Raw genomic sequence first — 15,178 nt, forward strand, 5'->3', positions numbered from 1 at the left:
ACTTCTATACTTTACAAATTCAAGGATCTTTAGGACACAAGTCTTCACAAAAGATATTTGGGTATTTTTAAAATAATAAAAAATGACTGAGTACATTAAAATCTGCAGGGATTTAGAGATTTGAAGAAAGTCATAAGCACTGATTATCAAGAATGATTTATAAAGTTGGCTCATTCAACTAAGAATATATTGCAGCTACCCAAGACAACTATTATTTTAATACATATAATACTAGCCCCCAGCTGCTTCTTTCATTTTACATTCGCAATAGAAGTAGAACTTTCACCTTCCGTCCCAACACTTTATAACAAAAAAGTAAAGCAAATTATTTGGAGCATCAACTCTTACTTCCCCACACTCCTTTTGCACAAATTTCTAACAATTATGAGCATCCTTACCCTCTTTCACCAACAGGGTGGCACAGCGGTTAGCACCGCAGCCTCACGGGACCAGGGTTCGATTCTGGGTACTGCCTGTGCGGAATTTGCAAGTTCTCCCTGTGATTGCATGTGTTTTCGCCGGGTGCTCCGGTTTCCTCCCACAGCCAAAGACTTGCAGGCTGATAGGTAAATTGGCCATTGTAAATTGCCCCTAGTGTAGGTAGGGGAATGGTGGGGATGTGGTAGGGAATATGGAATTAGTGTAGGATTAGTATAACTGGGTGGTTGCTGGTCGGCACAGACTCGGTGGGCCGAAGGGCCTGTTTCAGTGCTGTATCTCAAAATAAAAATCAAAACTGACAAAGGTTAGAAATGGTTTTAAGCAAATAAAGTGGGGACAAAAGGGAAGGTCATAGGACATAGGGTCACAGAGAATAACTGACAAGGAGGTCATGGGGCAAAGGCAAAGAGTTTGTGAATAGTGTGGTGAAAGACAATGCGTTAGTGCAGAGAGGGTGTTAAATGACAGAATAATGAAAGCGCTAGCCAAAAGCATAAACATGAAAATAAAGTGGGCAGGCACATGGGAAAAAAAAAATTTAATGATGAAGCAAACTAAAATGAGCATGAAAGGGGTCATGTTGGGTTGTTGATGTAGGGAAGAATAAAACCAAAGATAAAAACAAGGTTTTAAATTGAATATGTATAGAGAGTCCATGTAGGTGATTGTGGGTAATGAGGTTAGGATTTGGAGCAGCTGCATCCTTGGCAATTTGGAGTTTACTAAGGTGGTTGGTAGTGTGGTGGTTACAATAGTGCACAAGCAAGTTCAAATCCTATCTTGACAAGTTACAAAACTAAATTAAATAATTTTTGTAGTTTATGGGCTGGCAGCACAAAAATTAACACAAAAGCTGCTGATTGTAGTAAAAACACACTGGTTCACTAACACCTTTCAGGCAAGCGAATCGACTCCTCCTTTCTGGTCAGGCCTACAAGCAATGCTAAGTATGCACTGGACCAAGGGAAATCCTCAAACTTGCTTCGAAGTATAACATTTAGGTTGTGTTGAAAATTATATTCAATGTAAATCCAGCTCGACATCCCTTCAAGTATTACAATTATAATGAATACTCCTTGAGATTTTAAACCATTAACAGAAATCAACTGAAAAGTCCAACTGAAAAATAAAAAATACAACTACTGCGAGTATAAAAGTGGAAAGGTTATCGCCGAATTCCTTTGCAAAGTTTTACCAGGTTTCCTAGATAAGTGTTGCTCTTTTACCATAAAAAATATTCCATTGTGCAAGCACCGACTAGTCAGACTTTACTGCTCACAACCCGTCATCCAAATTTTCATCAACTGTGTGATACCAATGCCAGAAAGGAAGGTTCAATCAGCGTTCCCTGTTAAATTCATTCGCTTGAAGGTTGTACCTGTCCCACTTTCCAAACTGTCGGCCGACCAACCAGGTCAAATCACTCGGCTGCCGCTCAGCTTCGCCTGCCTCGGAGCCGCGTCTTTTGCCCAGCTGCTTGTAATTTAAAAAACAAAAGCAACTTTGTCCAGTGCTCGTGGCCGTAAACAACACTCATTCACTGCGGGTCCCGGCCTCAGTCCCGTCTCATCTCAGCTGCCCCTCGTATGATAGGTGCCCATTGGCCATCGGCCAGACCCGGCAACCGCTAAGCATTAATGCCTGTGATTGGCTTCTCTCCATACCGCTGCCGAAAGCTGGAATCTGATTGGCTCCGAGCAGAAAACTGGGCAGAACAAAAAGAACACAAAAGAGAAGCTTGTGCATGGGGGAAGCTCCTTCCTGGTTAAACCCATGAACAGATAAAGCAGCTCATGAGGCATCGCAGTTGTCAAGTTACCAAACAAATGGCCGCAGGAAAAAAACGAAAACTAAAAGCGGTACGGTAAAAGTTCCAACAAATGGTAGACAATACTACCTTGGCCGAATCACAGAATTGTTACAATGCAGGAGGCAATTCGGCCCATTGTGTTCGCACGACTCTGAGCAATTCACTCAGTTCCATTCCCCCGCATTTTGCCCGTAACCCTGCACATTCTTCGTTTTCATATAACAGTCTAATTCCCTTTTGAATGCTTCAATTGAACCCGCCTCCACCACACTTTCAGGCAATGCATTTCAGACCTTAACCACTCGCTGCATGAAAAAGTTTTTCCTCATTTCACTTTTGCTTCTCTTACAAAACATTTTAGATCTGTGCCCGCTTGTTCTCGATCCTTTCACAAGTGGGAACAGTTTCTCTCCATCTACACTGTCCCGATCACTCATGATTTTGAATACCTCTATTAAATCACCTCTCAGCCTTCTCTTTTCCAAGGAAAATAGTCCTAACTTCTCCAATCTATTTTCATAACTGAAGTTCCTCATCCCTGGAACCATTCTCGTGAATCTTTCCTGTACTGTCTCCAGTGCCCTCACATCTTTCCTAAAGTGCAGCTCCCAGAACTGGATGCAATACTCCAACTGAGGCCGAACTAGTGTCTTATACAAGTTCAACATAACATCCTTGCTCTCGTACTCCATGCCCCTATTAATGAAGCCCAGGATACTGTATGCTTTATTAAACGCTCTCTCAACCTGTACTGCCATCTTCAATGACATATGCACATATACACCTAGGTCCCTCTTATCCTGCACCCCCTTTAGAATTGTACCCTTATCTTATATTGTCTCTCCATGTTCTTCCTACCAAAATGAAATCACTTCACATTTCTCTGCATTGAACTTCATCTGCTACCTGTCTGCCGATTCCACCAACTCCTTTTGAAGTTCTACACTATCCTTCTCACAGCTCACAGTGCTTCCAAGTTTCGTATCATCTGCAAACTTTGAAATTGTGCCCTGTACACCAAGGTCTAGGTCATTAATACATATCAGGAAAAGCAAGGGTCCCAACATTGACCCCTGGGGAACTCTACTACAAACCTTCCTACAGTCCGAAAAACATCCATTAACCACAACTCTTTGTTTCCTGTCACCCAGCCAATTTCGTATCCATGTTGCTACCTTCCCTTTTATTCCATCAGCTATAACCTTGCTCACAAGTCTATTGTGTGGCACTGTATCAAACGCCTTTTGAAAGTCCATGTACACCACATCAACAGCATTGCCCTCATCAACCCTCTCTGTACCTCCTCAAAAAAACTCCAGCAAGTTAAATATGATTTTCCCTTAAGAAATCCATGCTGGCTTTCCTTAATTAACCTGCATTTGTCCATGTGACTATTAATTTGAGAAGTGATAAAATCCCAGTAAGAAAATGTTCATGTAAACAATGGTCACTGGATTATTGCCTATCTTGTGATTATTACTCAATGTTCAGTCAACATAAACATTGCATGAAAAAGATACAACTACTAATATTAAATGTTGCATTGCAAGAGCGCATACACAAATGCCATATGTACTTCCTGAATTATTTTTCCAGCACACCTGGACAATATTAAATTATACTTGCCATATACAGTACGACCACTTGCATTATCACCATTTATCCTAGACAACCACCTATTATGGAACAAATTGCAGCTATTTTCCAACGCACTCCTGGTTGGTCTCCCACATTCTATCCTCCGTAAACTTGAGGCCATCCAAAATTCTGCTGCCCGTATCTTAACTTGCAACAAGTCCTGTTCCCCTATGCCCACTGACCTACATTGGCTCCCAGTCAAGGAACATCCCAATTTTAAAATTCTCATCCTTGTTTTCAAATCCTTCCATGGCATTGCTCCTCTAATTCTGGCCTCTTGTGCATCCCTGCGTTTAATCGCTCCACTATTGCTGGTTGCACCTTCAGTTGCCTAGGCCCCAAGTTCTGGAATAACCCTGCACCTCACTGCCTCCTTTAAGACACTCCTTAAAACCTACCTCTTTGACCAAGCTTTCAGTCACCTCACCCAATATCTCCTTTTCTGGCCCAGTGTCTTACTTTGTTTTATAATGCTCCTGTAAAGCGCCTTGGGACATTTTATTACATTAAAGGTGCTGTATAAAAATAAGTTGTTGTTGTTATGACCATAGATGTCAATTACAAAGGCAAACCATATTAAGTGGGCTAGCAGTTCAGCAGCTCTTCACACCTTGTTAGAGTGCCAGTTATTAAGTCCTGAGATAGTTCTATTGTTGAATTTACCTGCTGTCACATTTAAACTATTCCCCAAATCTAACTGTGTAAAACCTTTCAGGCTGTATGTAACAGAGAATGTTTAACCTGAAATGTAAATGTACATTGTAAATATAACCTGCAACAGCAGATGTGGTGAGGCACCTCATGTACTGCGTTGAAAGAAACCGATCTGCATTGCACTTTGTCATGCAGGCCCCCAACTGCCAAGAATGAGGCACATGTCGCCACATGGACATTAAATTTCAAATTGTTGCTGTGACAAGGGGTTGCCAGGCCCCTGGCTGGAAAGCCATTTTTGCATAGTAACAGGCAGTGTTTGGAACAAAGGAGCTATCCCCTGCTCCAAGACAATACATAAACAGACGTGGTCAAACCAGTTAGTCACATGACTAACCTACTTGGCAGTCTGGGTTTTTTCTGAATTGTACAGTTTGAACTGAGAGCTGGCAGAAATCAGAATGCTCCTGGACTGAAGAAGACCTTGTGTCTGCTCCCATCTCTTTCTCACGGAACTCCAAATCTCACTGAAGACACATAAACCCCAAGAAAGAAAAGTCCCCTGCAGTGAACAACGTTTAAGAATACTGGGCCCCAACGAAAAGCAAGATCTACCTACAATCAAGGACTCTACAGTGAGCTCAAAGAACCATAACAACAACTCTTCAGATATTGCATTAAACCTTTCCACTTTACTTTTCTTATACTCATTTCTGTCTATTTGCATGTGCGTATCACATATGCATGCTAGCGTGGGGCGCATCGTGTATCCACTGGCGTCTCCCAAATTAGAGTTTAAGTTTAATAAATTTCAACTTTTCTTCTTTAAACCTAAGAAAGCCTTTTTGTGCTGGTTTCTTTGCCTTATAATTGGAAAACAGTGAACAAGGATTCACCAAGGGGGAGCTAAAAACACGGTGTGTTTAAAATTAAACCTTGTAACACTAAGACCAGGTGAAGGCTGAAAGGGAATCCTAGACCTCTTTCTGGCTGGTCGTAACAACTTCATGTAATGTCAAATTTGAACTGTTATGTAATGTACTTTTACAAATTTTAATAAAGTATACTTTTGAAAAAATCTATTCCCCAAATCTAAAGCATTGTAAGAGAAAGCAACAGGCATGTTGAAAAAGGACAATCTCCCTTTCCTTTTTTGTAATCAGATTTGAGAATGACTCTGGTCCACAAGTCCAGACTATTGAACTTTTAATAACCAACTGATCTTAATGACACCAAAAGGCTTAAGGGGTTAAATAAGGTTAGGGTAAATAAACATTGTTTACATTCCCTGGAATTCACAAGGTTGACACTGATCTAATCAAGGTGTTTAAAAGATAAAAAAGATTCAATAGGGTAGATACAGAAAAAATAGTTTTTCTGGTGGGGGAATCCAAAACAAGACAGCACAATCAGGAATGAAATCGGGAAGCACTTTCTCACAAAGGGTAGTGGAAATCTGGAAGTCTTTTCCTCAAAAGGCTGTAGATGCTGGGGCAATTGAAATTTTCAAGGCTGAGACTGATCCCCTTAACTAACAAAAATCTATCAGAATTGTAGAATTATACAGCACAGAAGGAAACTATTTGGCCCATCGTGTCTGTGCTAGATATGACACAAAAGTGGGTAAATAGAGTACAGATCAGCCATGATCTCACTAAACGGTGGAAAATTCTTGAGGACTGAATGTCCTATGTTCCCAAATCAACTAGTTCTTAACTTTTCTGCAATAAAGATCTTTTGGATATGAAAATGTTATTTTTGCAAATATTTTTCATTTCTATATCTGCAGTTACAGTGGTTACTGGAAATGCCACTGTGACCATTTCTCAGTAGAAGTATTATAACTTGCAAGAGTTACAAAGTTTTAAAGTTTCTTTGTCCCCTAATTTAAAACAACCAAAATAGACATTAGATGCAACTCCAAGATGTCAGAAGGTGTCATTAAATCCAATCAGACCAGGAGACACAGGGCAGATTCAGCTCCTGCACATTCTCACAGCACAATTCTGATTCTTTACTGGTGCAAACTGTATTGCCAGTGCAGTTCACACACAGATAAGGCAAAGGCGAAGGTGCATGTTACAACCCCAAGCTCAGTAAAGTCAGAAGACTGCAATCTTAAAAACAAGAGCATCTGCTGCCAAAAGACATCAGCAGCATAGCACACAAAAAATTTACAATTATATAGTATGGAGCAATTTTCACTTGTACAATAATTGTGCCATCCAATTGTTGCCAAGCAGAAAACTTTGGTATTACATTATCTGATAGTATCACATTATCACTTCTGAATGATTATTGCAGAAAAGTCCTGGTCAAAAAGGCTCTCTTCCAATTTCTGATTTTAAAGGCAATGTTTTATTTCAGACCACAGACTCCATTTAAGAATAGCTTTTAATATTTTTTACAAGCATATTATAAATAGTTAATGAATCTTCAAAACCTAATTTTATACTGGTTCTTGATGTTAATGCTCAGTAAATTTGTTTCATGAACCATTACCTACAAAATTCTAACAGGACTGGACAGACTGGATGCAGGAAGGATGTTCCCAATGGCGGGGGAGTCCAGGACCAGGGGTCACAGTCTAAGGATAAGGTGTAAGCCATTTAGGACTGAGATGAGGAGAGATTTCTTCACCCAGAGTGTGGTCAACCTGTGGTCTACCACGGAAAGCAGTTGAGGCCAAATCATTAAATATATTCAAGAAAGAGTTAGATATAGTTCTTAGGGCTAACAGAATCAAGGGATACGGGGAGAATGCGGGAACAGGTTACTGAATTTGGATAATCAGCCATGATCATATTGAATGGCAGAGCAGGCTCGAAGGGTCGAATGGCCTACTCCTGCTCCTATTTTTCTATACGCAATTTAACCAATACGCAGTACACTGAAAGCTCTTATCCATGTGCATAACTTTATATGACATTAGTTTTCTTTGTCTTATTTCCTGAGCGCAGTAACTCATGCTCGGCATGGTTCCAAAGTGCCAATTGCCTACCAGTGGCCGTTTTTCATATCAGAGACTAAACAAATGTCAATGTGGCTTAGTTGACAACAATCATCTTTGAGTGACCACATACCATCCTGACTTGGAAATATATCGCTGTTCCTTCACAGTCACTGGGTCAAAATCCCAGAATTCCCTTCCTAACAGAACTGTTGGTGTACCTATAGCACATTGTTTAGTTTATGTTTAGAGATATAGCACTGAAACAGGCCCTTCAGCCCACCAAGTCTGTGCCGACCATCAACCACCCATTTATACTAATCCTACACTAATCCCATATTCCTACCATATCCCCACCTGTCTCTATGTTTCCCTACCACCTACCTATACTAGGGGCAATTTTTAATGGCCAATTAACTTATCAACCTGCAAGTCTTTGGCATGTGGGAGGAAACCAGAGCACCCGGAGGAAACCCACGCAGACACAGGGAGAACTTGCAAACTCCACACAGGCAGTACCCAGAACTGAACCCGGGTCGCTGGAGCTGTGAGGCTGCGGTGCTAACCACTGCGCCGCCCATGGATTGGACTGCAGCGGTTCAAGGACAATTAGGGATCGGCAATAAATGCTGGCCTAGCCTGTGAAACCACATCCCGTGAAAGCGTGAAAAAACTTGAAGATTGCCCTACGACACAAGAGATTTACATTTCAAAGATCTTCCGTCTGTACTTAGAGTCAGAGTAAGAGAGGTGAGAGGCATAAAATAGTAGATGGCATCCTTTAGTTAGGGAACTGAAGTCAGTAATTCTGAAGAGAATTGTCCTGCCTTAGTTAGCAATGTAAATTATTCAAGTGGCCTCCTTCTGTGCTGTAAACTTTCTATAATTCTATCCAGAATCAAAAAGATGTTTTGAAGTTTGAGATAATTCGCCTAAATTTCTATCTGAGACATTCCAGATGTACCACATTACTATGGAGATAGATGATGCAGGAGATGCCTTTGGTCTGGTATTTTTAATGTGTTTTGCTCACAGAAAGTCAGTTGGTGTTTGGAAGCAGCTTGAAACAGGTGGAGAGAGAATCTGCCAGAAGTTGGGAAGGAGCAGAAAGGCCATCAGGAATCAGGGGTGTTTTTGAATTGAGTGAGGCCAGTGCTCAGGCTCAGGAAATCCAGATTCGTGAAGTGTTGAAGGAGAACTGGAAAGTTCGCCTAGCTGAATGCTGGAGGAAGAATCCCCAAGAAATCTCAACTTGAAAATCTAAGAGAATTCCTAAGAGCTGTAGTATGCTTTGGATCGGTCCCAGAAGTAAGTGAAACTCCAAGATCCTATAAAGTATAGGGGAACTCTTGAGAGGAAGTAAAAGTCAAATGGGGGCTTTTCTGTTGAGATTGAGAGTTTAAATTAAACATCTTCGTGTTCTGTTAAGACTTTAAGTTTAAAGTATACGTGATTACAAATTGTAGTGTGAAGTTTGTAGTGCTTACTTTGTTTAACTCCTCAATGGCAAAGTTTTTTTGTTTAAAACGTGAAATCTTGTGGTGTAATTCTCTCAGTAATAAGTGAGAATTCAAATTTCTTTTCAGAAAGTTACTGGTCACCACCAGATCATAACAGGTGTACCTGTACCTGATTTGACATTGAATTCACCCACTCTATTGTACATTTCCTTGTTCAGACCTTATGCTGTTCATTTCACAATCCTTCAGTCTGATTGGTTAAGAAAGTACGCAGTTGCTTGCCATATTTTCCCAGATCCTAGACTCTCACTTACAGCAACTTCCCACACAGAATGTCATTGAGATTAAACAGGCAAGGTCAAGTTTAACTAACAGTGGGTACCTTTCGTTGATCAGTTACATGATCTTTTTAGGCCATTAAGAGAATGCATATGGGATGGAGAAATGTAGGCCCATTAAAGACAGATTCAAGCAAGGCTATAATGGACAATATGAAAATGGCAGGCTTCTTAAATTAATACTTTGTGTCCATTTACACAATAAAAGGAAGAAAAAATATCGGCAGTATAAGTTAATCTAAAAACAAGCCAAGGGGAAAATTTTAGTGGATTTAATTAAAGTAAAAAAAAGTAAGTGGAGAAAATAATGGGCTTAAGATAGACAAATTTCAAAGATCTAATGGTTTCCACCCCAGGGTATTACAATAGGAATTTGTAGATGCATTCATCATAATTTTCCAAAGCTATCAAGATTCAGGGACTGTGCCTTTGGATTGGAAAACTGCAAATTTCATCCCACGATTTAAGTGGAAGAAACCAGGAAATTGCAGACCTGCCAGTAGTTTAGCATCAGTTCTGGGAAGTTATTGGAATCTATCAGACAAAGTAACTAAGCACATGAACAAGTATAAGCTGAACAAAAAGAGTGTAGGTAAGTCATGTCTGATGAATCAAGTTTCCTTTTTGTGGTCACTAACAAGATGGATGGAAGACTAGTTACGGACATTGTGTACATGGACTTCCAGAGGCATTTAGTGAGGTTATGTACAAAAGGTTATCAAAAATGAAAGCACACAGAATTAGAGATAAACTTGTGACATGGGTAAGTAATTGGTGACAAAGAAGGGATAAAGGGGATATATTCTGTAAGTATGTGGCAGAGATCGGTACTGAGCCACAGCTTTTCTACACATATAATTGTTGTGGACGATATATAAGAATTGCATATCCAAGTTTGTAGACTACACTAGGTTACGAGGCACAGTAAACTAATGGGAGCAGGAAATTACAAAGGAACACACATTGCATCTTGAACATTTTTAGTCTGTATGACTCAAACCTACAACAGCGGTCCATTTGCCCACCATCCACTTTAGGAGTCCAAAGTACCTTTATATGAAGGCTGCGTTTGCTGACAACGCTACCACTAGGTGGCATTGCAGTGGCACATGCGCAAATGCAGCATGTGCCACTGCAAGGTCACAGTCTGCGACTTCAGGCAGCTGCCAGGACTAAAGATGGCACTGCTCAAATAATCGCACGAAGGCAACCTAACCGAAACACATGGCAGCACACAATGGCGGGAGGGAGAGAGCGATCGGAGCGGCCGGAGACAGCAGCGAGGGGAGGAGCGGAGCAGCTGGAGGATGCAGTGGGGGGGAGCGGAGCGGCCAGAGACAGCAGCGAAGGCAGGGGGGAACGGAGCTTGACGCATGGGTGAATACCCGTTAGCGTTGCATTGCTGTACACGTAAAGCGTGTGCGCAGAGGCCAACCAGGGGCGTTGCCCGAAGATGCACACGTCATGCGATGACATCATCGCACAGAGCAGGAACCCGTCTGCACATGTGCGCAGCTTGGCGCAGCCTGATGACGTCAGTGGCCGGCTGCATTGTCAGGAATCACTTTGTTATATGAAATGGTTTTCTGTGACTTATTAGATAGGACTGGGTGTCATAGAGTTAACATTTAAAAACTCTATTCCAGATTTCATCCATTCCTGCTCTCCAAAATGACAGCACTGCCAGCAAAAATTAAAATATGAAGCACTAAACCAAACAGCGAGCAAAAAACTTGCATTTATGTCGCGCTTTTCACGACCACTGGGCGTCTCAAAGCGTTTTACGGCCAATGTGGCACTTTTTGAAATGTAGTCATTGTTGTATTGTTGGAAATCAGAAGAAAAAACTGCAAATACCGAAAATCACTAGTAAAATATCAATCAGAACATGTTTTATAATAAAGCAGAAGACGCTCGGGAATACGTTGCAGAGCAGGTTATCTCAGCGTTCCTCAGACCCAAGAAGTCTCGCTCATTTTGGTGTACCACATCCCTACAAGTATATATGACTCCAAATAACCAAACTAAAAACGCACAATCACAACTTTCACCACTAAACCTTTCAGTGTTGTTGACAATTCTAAGTTAACCCGGGTACCGGTCCACACGTTGACACAAACAGCTGCTTGCAGCCTCGTCGCTATGGCAAACACCTCGCGTTGCCTCACGGGATATATTGGGAGGTCAAATCTGGCACCAAGGAAATAAAACTGCAACTCCCATGAGGCTACGCAGGCACGCATGCGTCTTACATGCCACTGGCGGCAGCGTTCATTGGTGCGCATGCGCATTAGCAGGCCGTGGAGGTTTTCTGTTTGACAGAGGTGAGTTGTCAAATTGATTTGTTTCACGGCCAAGCCTTCTGACATTTCGTATTTTATCAATTAACTCAATTTCATATATTTTTCACCTCCTTGAACCAATGGCCGGGAAAGTAAAATGGGCGACAGACATCGAGAAATCGGTGCTTGTGAATAATTTTGAGAAGAGGGGCTGGAGTCAGACATCTACTGATGATGACTGGAACTTCTACTGGTGAGTGAATCACAGGTTCTGCTTTGTAGTTTAAATTAAGTTATTTATTAGTATTATGTTCTGAGATTTTATAAAGGACACTTCCTGCTCACCTGATGCGTGGGACACAGGAGGGGCTGATCCTGGATGCTCCATTTGCCTCTTGTGGTCACTGCTTATGTAGTATCTCCACCTTCACACTCTCATACCCTGTTAGGTGTTCAAGCTACCTGTCCTTCTATCAAACCCTTTTTGTACTTATACCTCTGTCTCTTGATCGTTGTCTGCGGCTCTTTGCTTTGGTTAAATCTCCCCGTCTCTGCCAGTTTTTTTGCTGCTCGCAGACTATCCTCCCTATGCATCATTGTTTGTCTCTTTCAGGTTGCATTGACACCACAGGTTTAGCATTGGTGTGCAGCCATTTCAGCTTTGCATTGATGCAAAACATGAATAAGGTATTGAGGTTTGAGCCGACTCCGAAAAAAGTAGTGTGCAGACAATGTGGACCATAATTACGGCCATACTAGTCTGAAAATGCCTGATCTCGTCTGATCTTAGAAGCTAAGCAGACTCAGGCCTGGTTAGTACTTGGATGGGAGACTGCCTGGGAATACCAGGTGCAGTAGGCTTTGGGCGGCGCAGTGGTTCGCACCGCAGCCTCACAGCTCCAGCGACCCGGGTTCAATTCTGGGTACTGCCTGTGTGGAGTTTGCAAGTTCTCCCTGTGTCTGCGTGGGTTTCCTCCGGGTGCTCCGGTTTCCTCCCACATGCCAAAGACTTGCAGGTTGATAGGTTAATTGGCCATTATAAATTGCTCCTCGTATAGGTAGGTGGTAGGGAAATATATAGGAACAGGTGGGGATGTGGTAGGAATGTAGGATTAGTATAAATAGGTGGTTGATGGTCGGCACAGACTCGGTGGGCCGAAGGGCCTGTTTCAGTGCTGTATCTCTAAAAACTAAAACTAAATAATTCACTTAAGTAACTATTTAGCAATATTAAAAACCAAAACATTGGTACAATCACCACTGTAGATGGTTGGCATTTTGCTGATAAATATTTTTGGTACAGAAAAGATGAAGAAAAATGTTTTCAAGCAGGAGTTATCTTTGAAAGAGCTCCTCTACCAGGGAGTCTCACTCTGCTTCTCTGTAGTGTCAGATTTGGCCCTGGCCTAGAGAGCAAATGTAACCCTGGGCTTCTTCTTTTCTCCACTTCCATCCAACTCATTAAACCCATTCCCCCACCTACCATCACCTCTGCGAACATGCAAAGAGCTTATGGACTTCTTTGTTAGTAAGATTGAGACTATGTGTTTAGCTGCCTCTGCTATTTCTCCTTGTCCACCAAACCAAAACTCCTCCCATGCTCCCACCTTCCCTAGCCTTGAAACTCTCTCTTGCTTGCTCCCGTGATCTCTCTCTCTTGTTTCTTACCTTTCCCCTTCGCCCTTCAAGCTCAGCCTGCCCATATCCACCCTACTGTCTTGTTTCATTCCCATCAAATTGCTTCCTGACTCCTACGCTAACCTTTTTAAAGAAAACACGCTCGACCCAACTCTCCATGCAAACTCCTGCCCCATGCCTAAATCCCCTTCCCCTCCAAAGTCATTTTGCTGTATTGTTGCCTTACAAGTCTTTTCCACAGTTCTCTGTTCATCTCTCTCATTAGGTCTCCATCCCTGCCACAGCACCGAAACATTGTAACAAAAGTTTAAAATGATTGTGACAATGGTACATTATTTATTCTCATCCTCTAGACTCTCTTCAACCTTTAATATACAAGGTCAATCATGCCATCTTCTCCAAAAGCCTCTGTTTCATTGTGCAGCTCAACAAAATTGCCCTTGCTTGATTCCACATTTACCTATGTGATTGTGCCACAACATCTTCTACAATGGCTTCTCTCCTCGCACTGCATAGTTATCTCTAAATCCCATTAGAATCTAGAAATGCTAGAAATACTCAGCAGGTCAGGCAGCATCTGTGGAGAGAAAAACAGAGTTAACATTTCAGGTCTGTGACCCTTCATCAGGTGGATGTAGATGGGATGTTTCCCCTGGCTGGTGAGTCTAGAACCAGGGGATATAGTCTCAGAATAGGGGTAGGCCATTTAAGACTGAGATGAGGAGGAATTTCTTCACTCAGAGGGTGGTTAATCTTTGGAATTCTCTACCCCAGAGGGCTGTGTAAGTTCAATCATTGAGCATGTTCAAGACAGAAATCAGATATCCAGATACTAATGACATCAAGAAATATGGGGATAGTGCAGGAAGTGGTGTTGAGGTAGATGATCAGCCATGATCTAATTGAATGGCGGATCAGGCTTGACAGGCGGAATGACCTACTCCTGTTCCTATGTTCCTATACTATATGATGCCCAGGAAACTGATTGGAAAGGGACCGGTAGCTACAGATCCATTGGGTCACCTGTGATGACCTAAAGGGCACCTGTGAGAACACAGGTATTTGGCTTCTCAGATAGCTGTTCAGTAATTTATAGAAATAAAAATGGGATAGAAAATTCCTGATTTTTCCAATGCTGGATTATTAAATGCTTTGTCTTACATTCATGCATCTGTGAGGAATCAGTTGACCGTGTGCACACCCTGAGGGACATTGGTAAATAACTGAGTTCTGCTTGCATGGTTTGGAGAAACCTGAGAGAATAGAAATTCTTCTAATTAAGAAGAGAACAAAGAAGTATGAATTGCACAATAAAATCCTTAAGAGAATGGTTAAATGCACTGCTTGATGTGGTACTGAGTGATACAGATCAGAATTAATTCTTTGTCTGTGCTGAGTTACCTGATCTTGGCTCCTGATTGCTATCCAGTGACTTCTGCTGGAAAGTGAACTATTTTGATACCCAAAGCTTGCCAACACCTATTGTCTACACATGTATGGCCTGTGAAGTACTGGAGTGCTGCCAGTTCCATGGAACTGTAACCCAGCACCTGCACTGTTTCTAATTTGTCACATGCTTGTCTGTTATTCAATATTCAACCCAGGCAATGTTAAAAAAGGAGGTAAGTCAGACACTAGAAGTGTTTAAAATTGATAAAGAGGAAGTATTAGATAGGCTGTCTGTACTTAAAGTGGATAAAGCACCAGGGCCGGATGAGATGCATCCAAGGATACTGAGGGAATTGAGGGTGGAAATCGCAGAGGCACTGGTCATAATTTTTCAGTCTTCCTTAGACTTGGGGGTGATGCCAGAGGATGGGAGAATTGCAAACGATACACCCTTGTTCCAAAAAAGGATGTAAAGACAAGCCCAGCAACTACAGGCCAGTCAGTTCAACTTGGGTGGTGGGAAAGCTTCTAGAAAAAATAATTTGGGACAAAATCAATAGTCACATGCACAAATGTGA

General features: G+C 41.8%; 2 protein-coding genes and 1 pseudogene across 2 annotated transcripts in view; 2 read left to right on the forward strand and 1 right to left on the reverse strand.

Moving 5' to 3' along the window:
• The window catches only part of LOC137384017 (bcl-2 homologous antagonist/killer-like), a 50,589-nt gene extending 38,929 nt beyond the window's left edge, over positions 1 to 11,660 (reverse strand). The window contains exon 1 of the mRNA XM_068057584.1: positions 11,328 to 11,660. Within this exon, the coding sequence (XP_067913685.1) occupies positions 11,328 to 11,660 (333 nt within the window). The remainder of the gene's footprint in view (positions 1 to 11,327) is intronic.
• The window catches only part of LOC137384080 (polyglutamylase complex subunit TTLL1-like), a 56,263-nt gene continuing 52,673 nt past the window's right edge, over positions 11,589 to 15,178 (forward strand). Inside the window, exon 1 of the mRNA XM_068057659.1 lies at positions 11,589 to 11,826. Within this exon, the coding sequence (XP_067913760.1) occupies positions 11,714 to 11,826 (113 nt within the window). The 5' untranslated portion in view covers positions 11,589 to 11,713. The remainder of the gene's footprint in view (positions 11,827 to 15,178) is intronic.
• On the forward strand, positions 12,316 to 12,434 carry LOC137384135 (5S ribosomal RNA; annotated as a pseudogene).

The sequence above is a fragment of the Heterodontus francisci genome, chromosome 25 (assembly GCF_036365525.1).
Source record: "Heterodontus francisci isolate sHetFra1 chromosome 25, sHetFra1.hap1, whole genome shotgun sequence".
NCBI classification, from domain to species: domain Eukaryota; kingdom Metazoa; phylum Chordata; class Chondrichthyes; order Heterodontiformes; family Heterodontidae; genus Heterodontus; species Heterodontus francisci.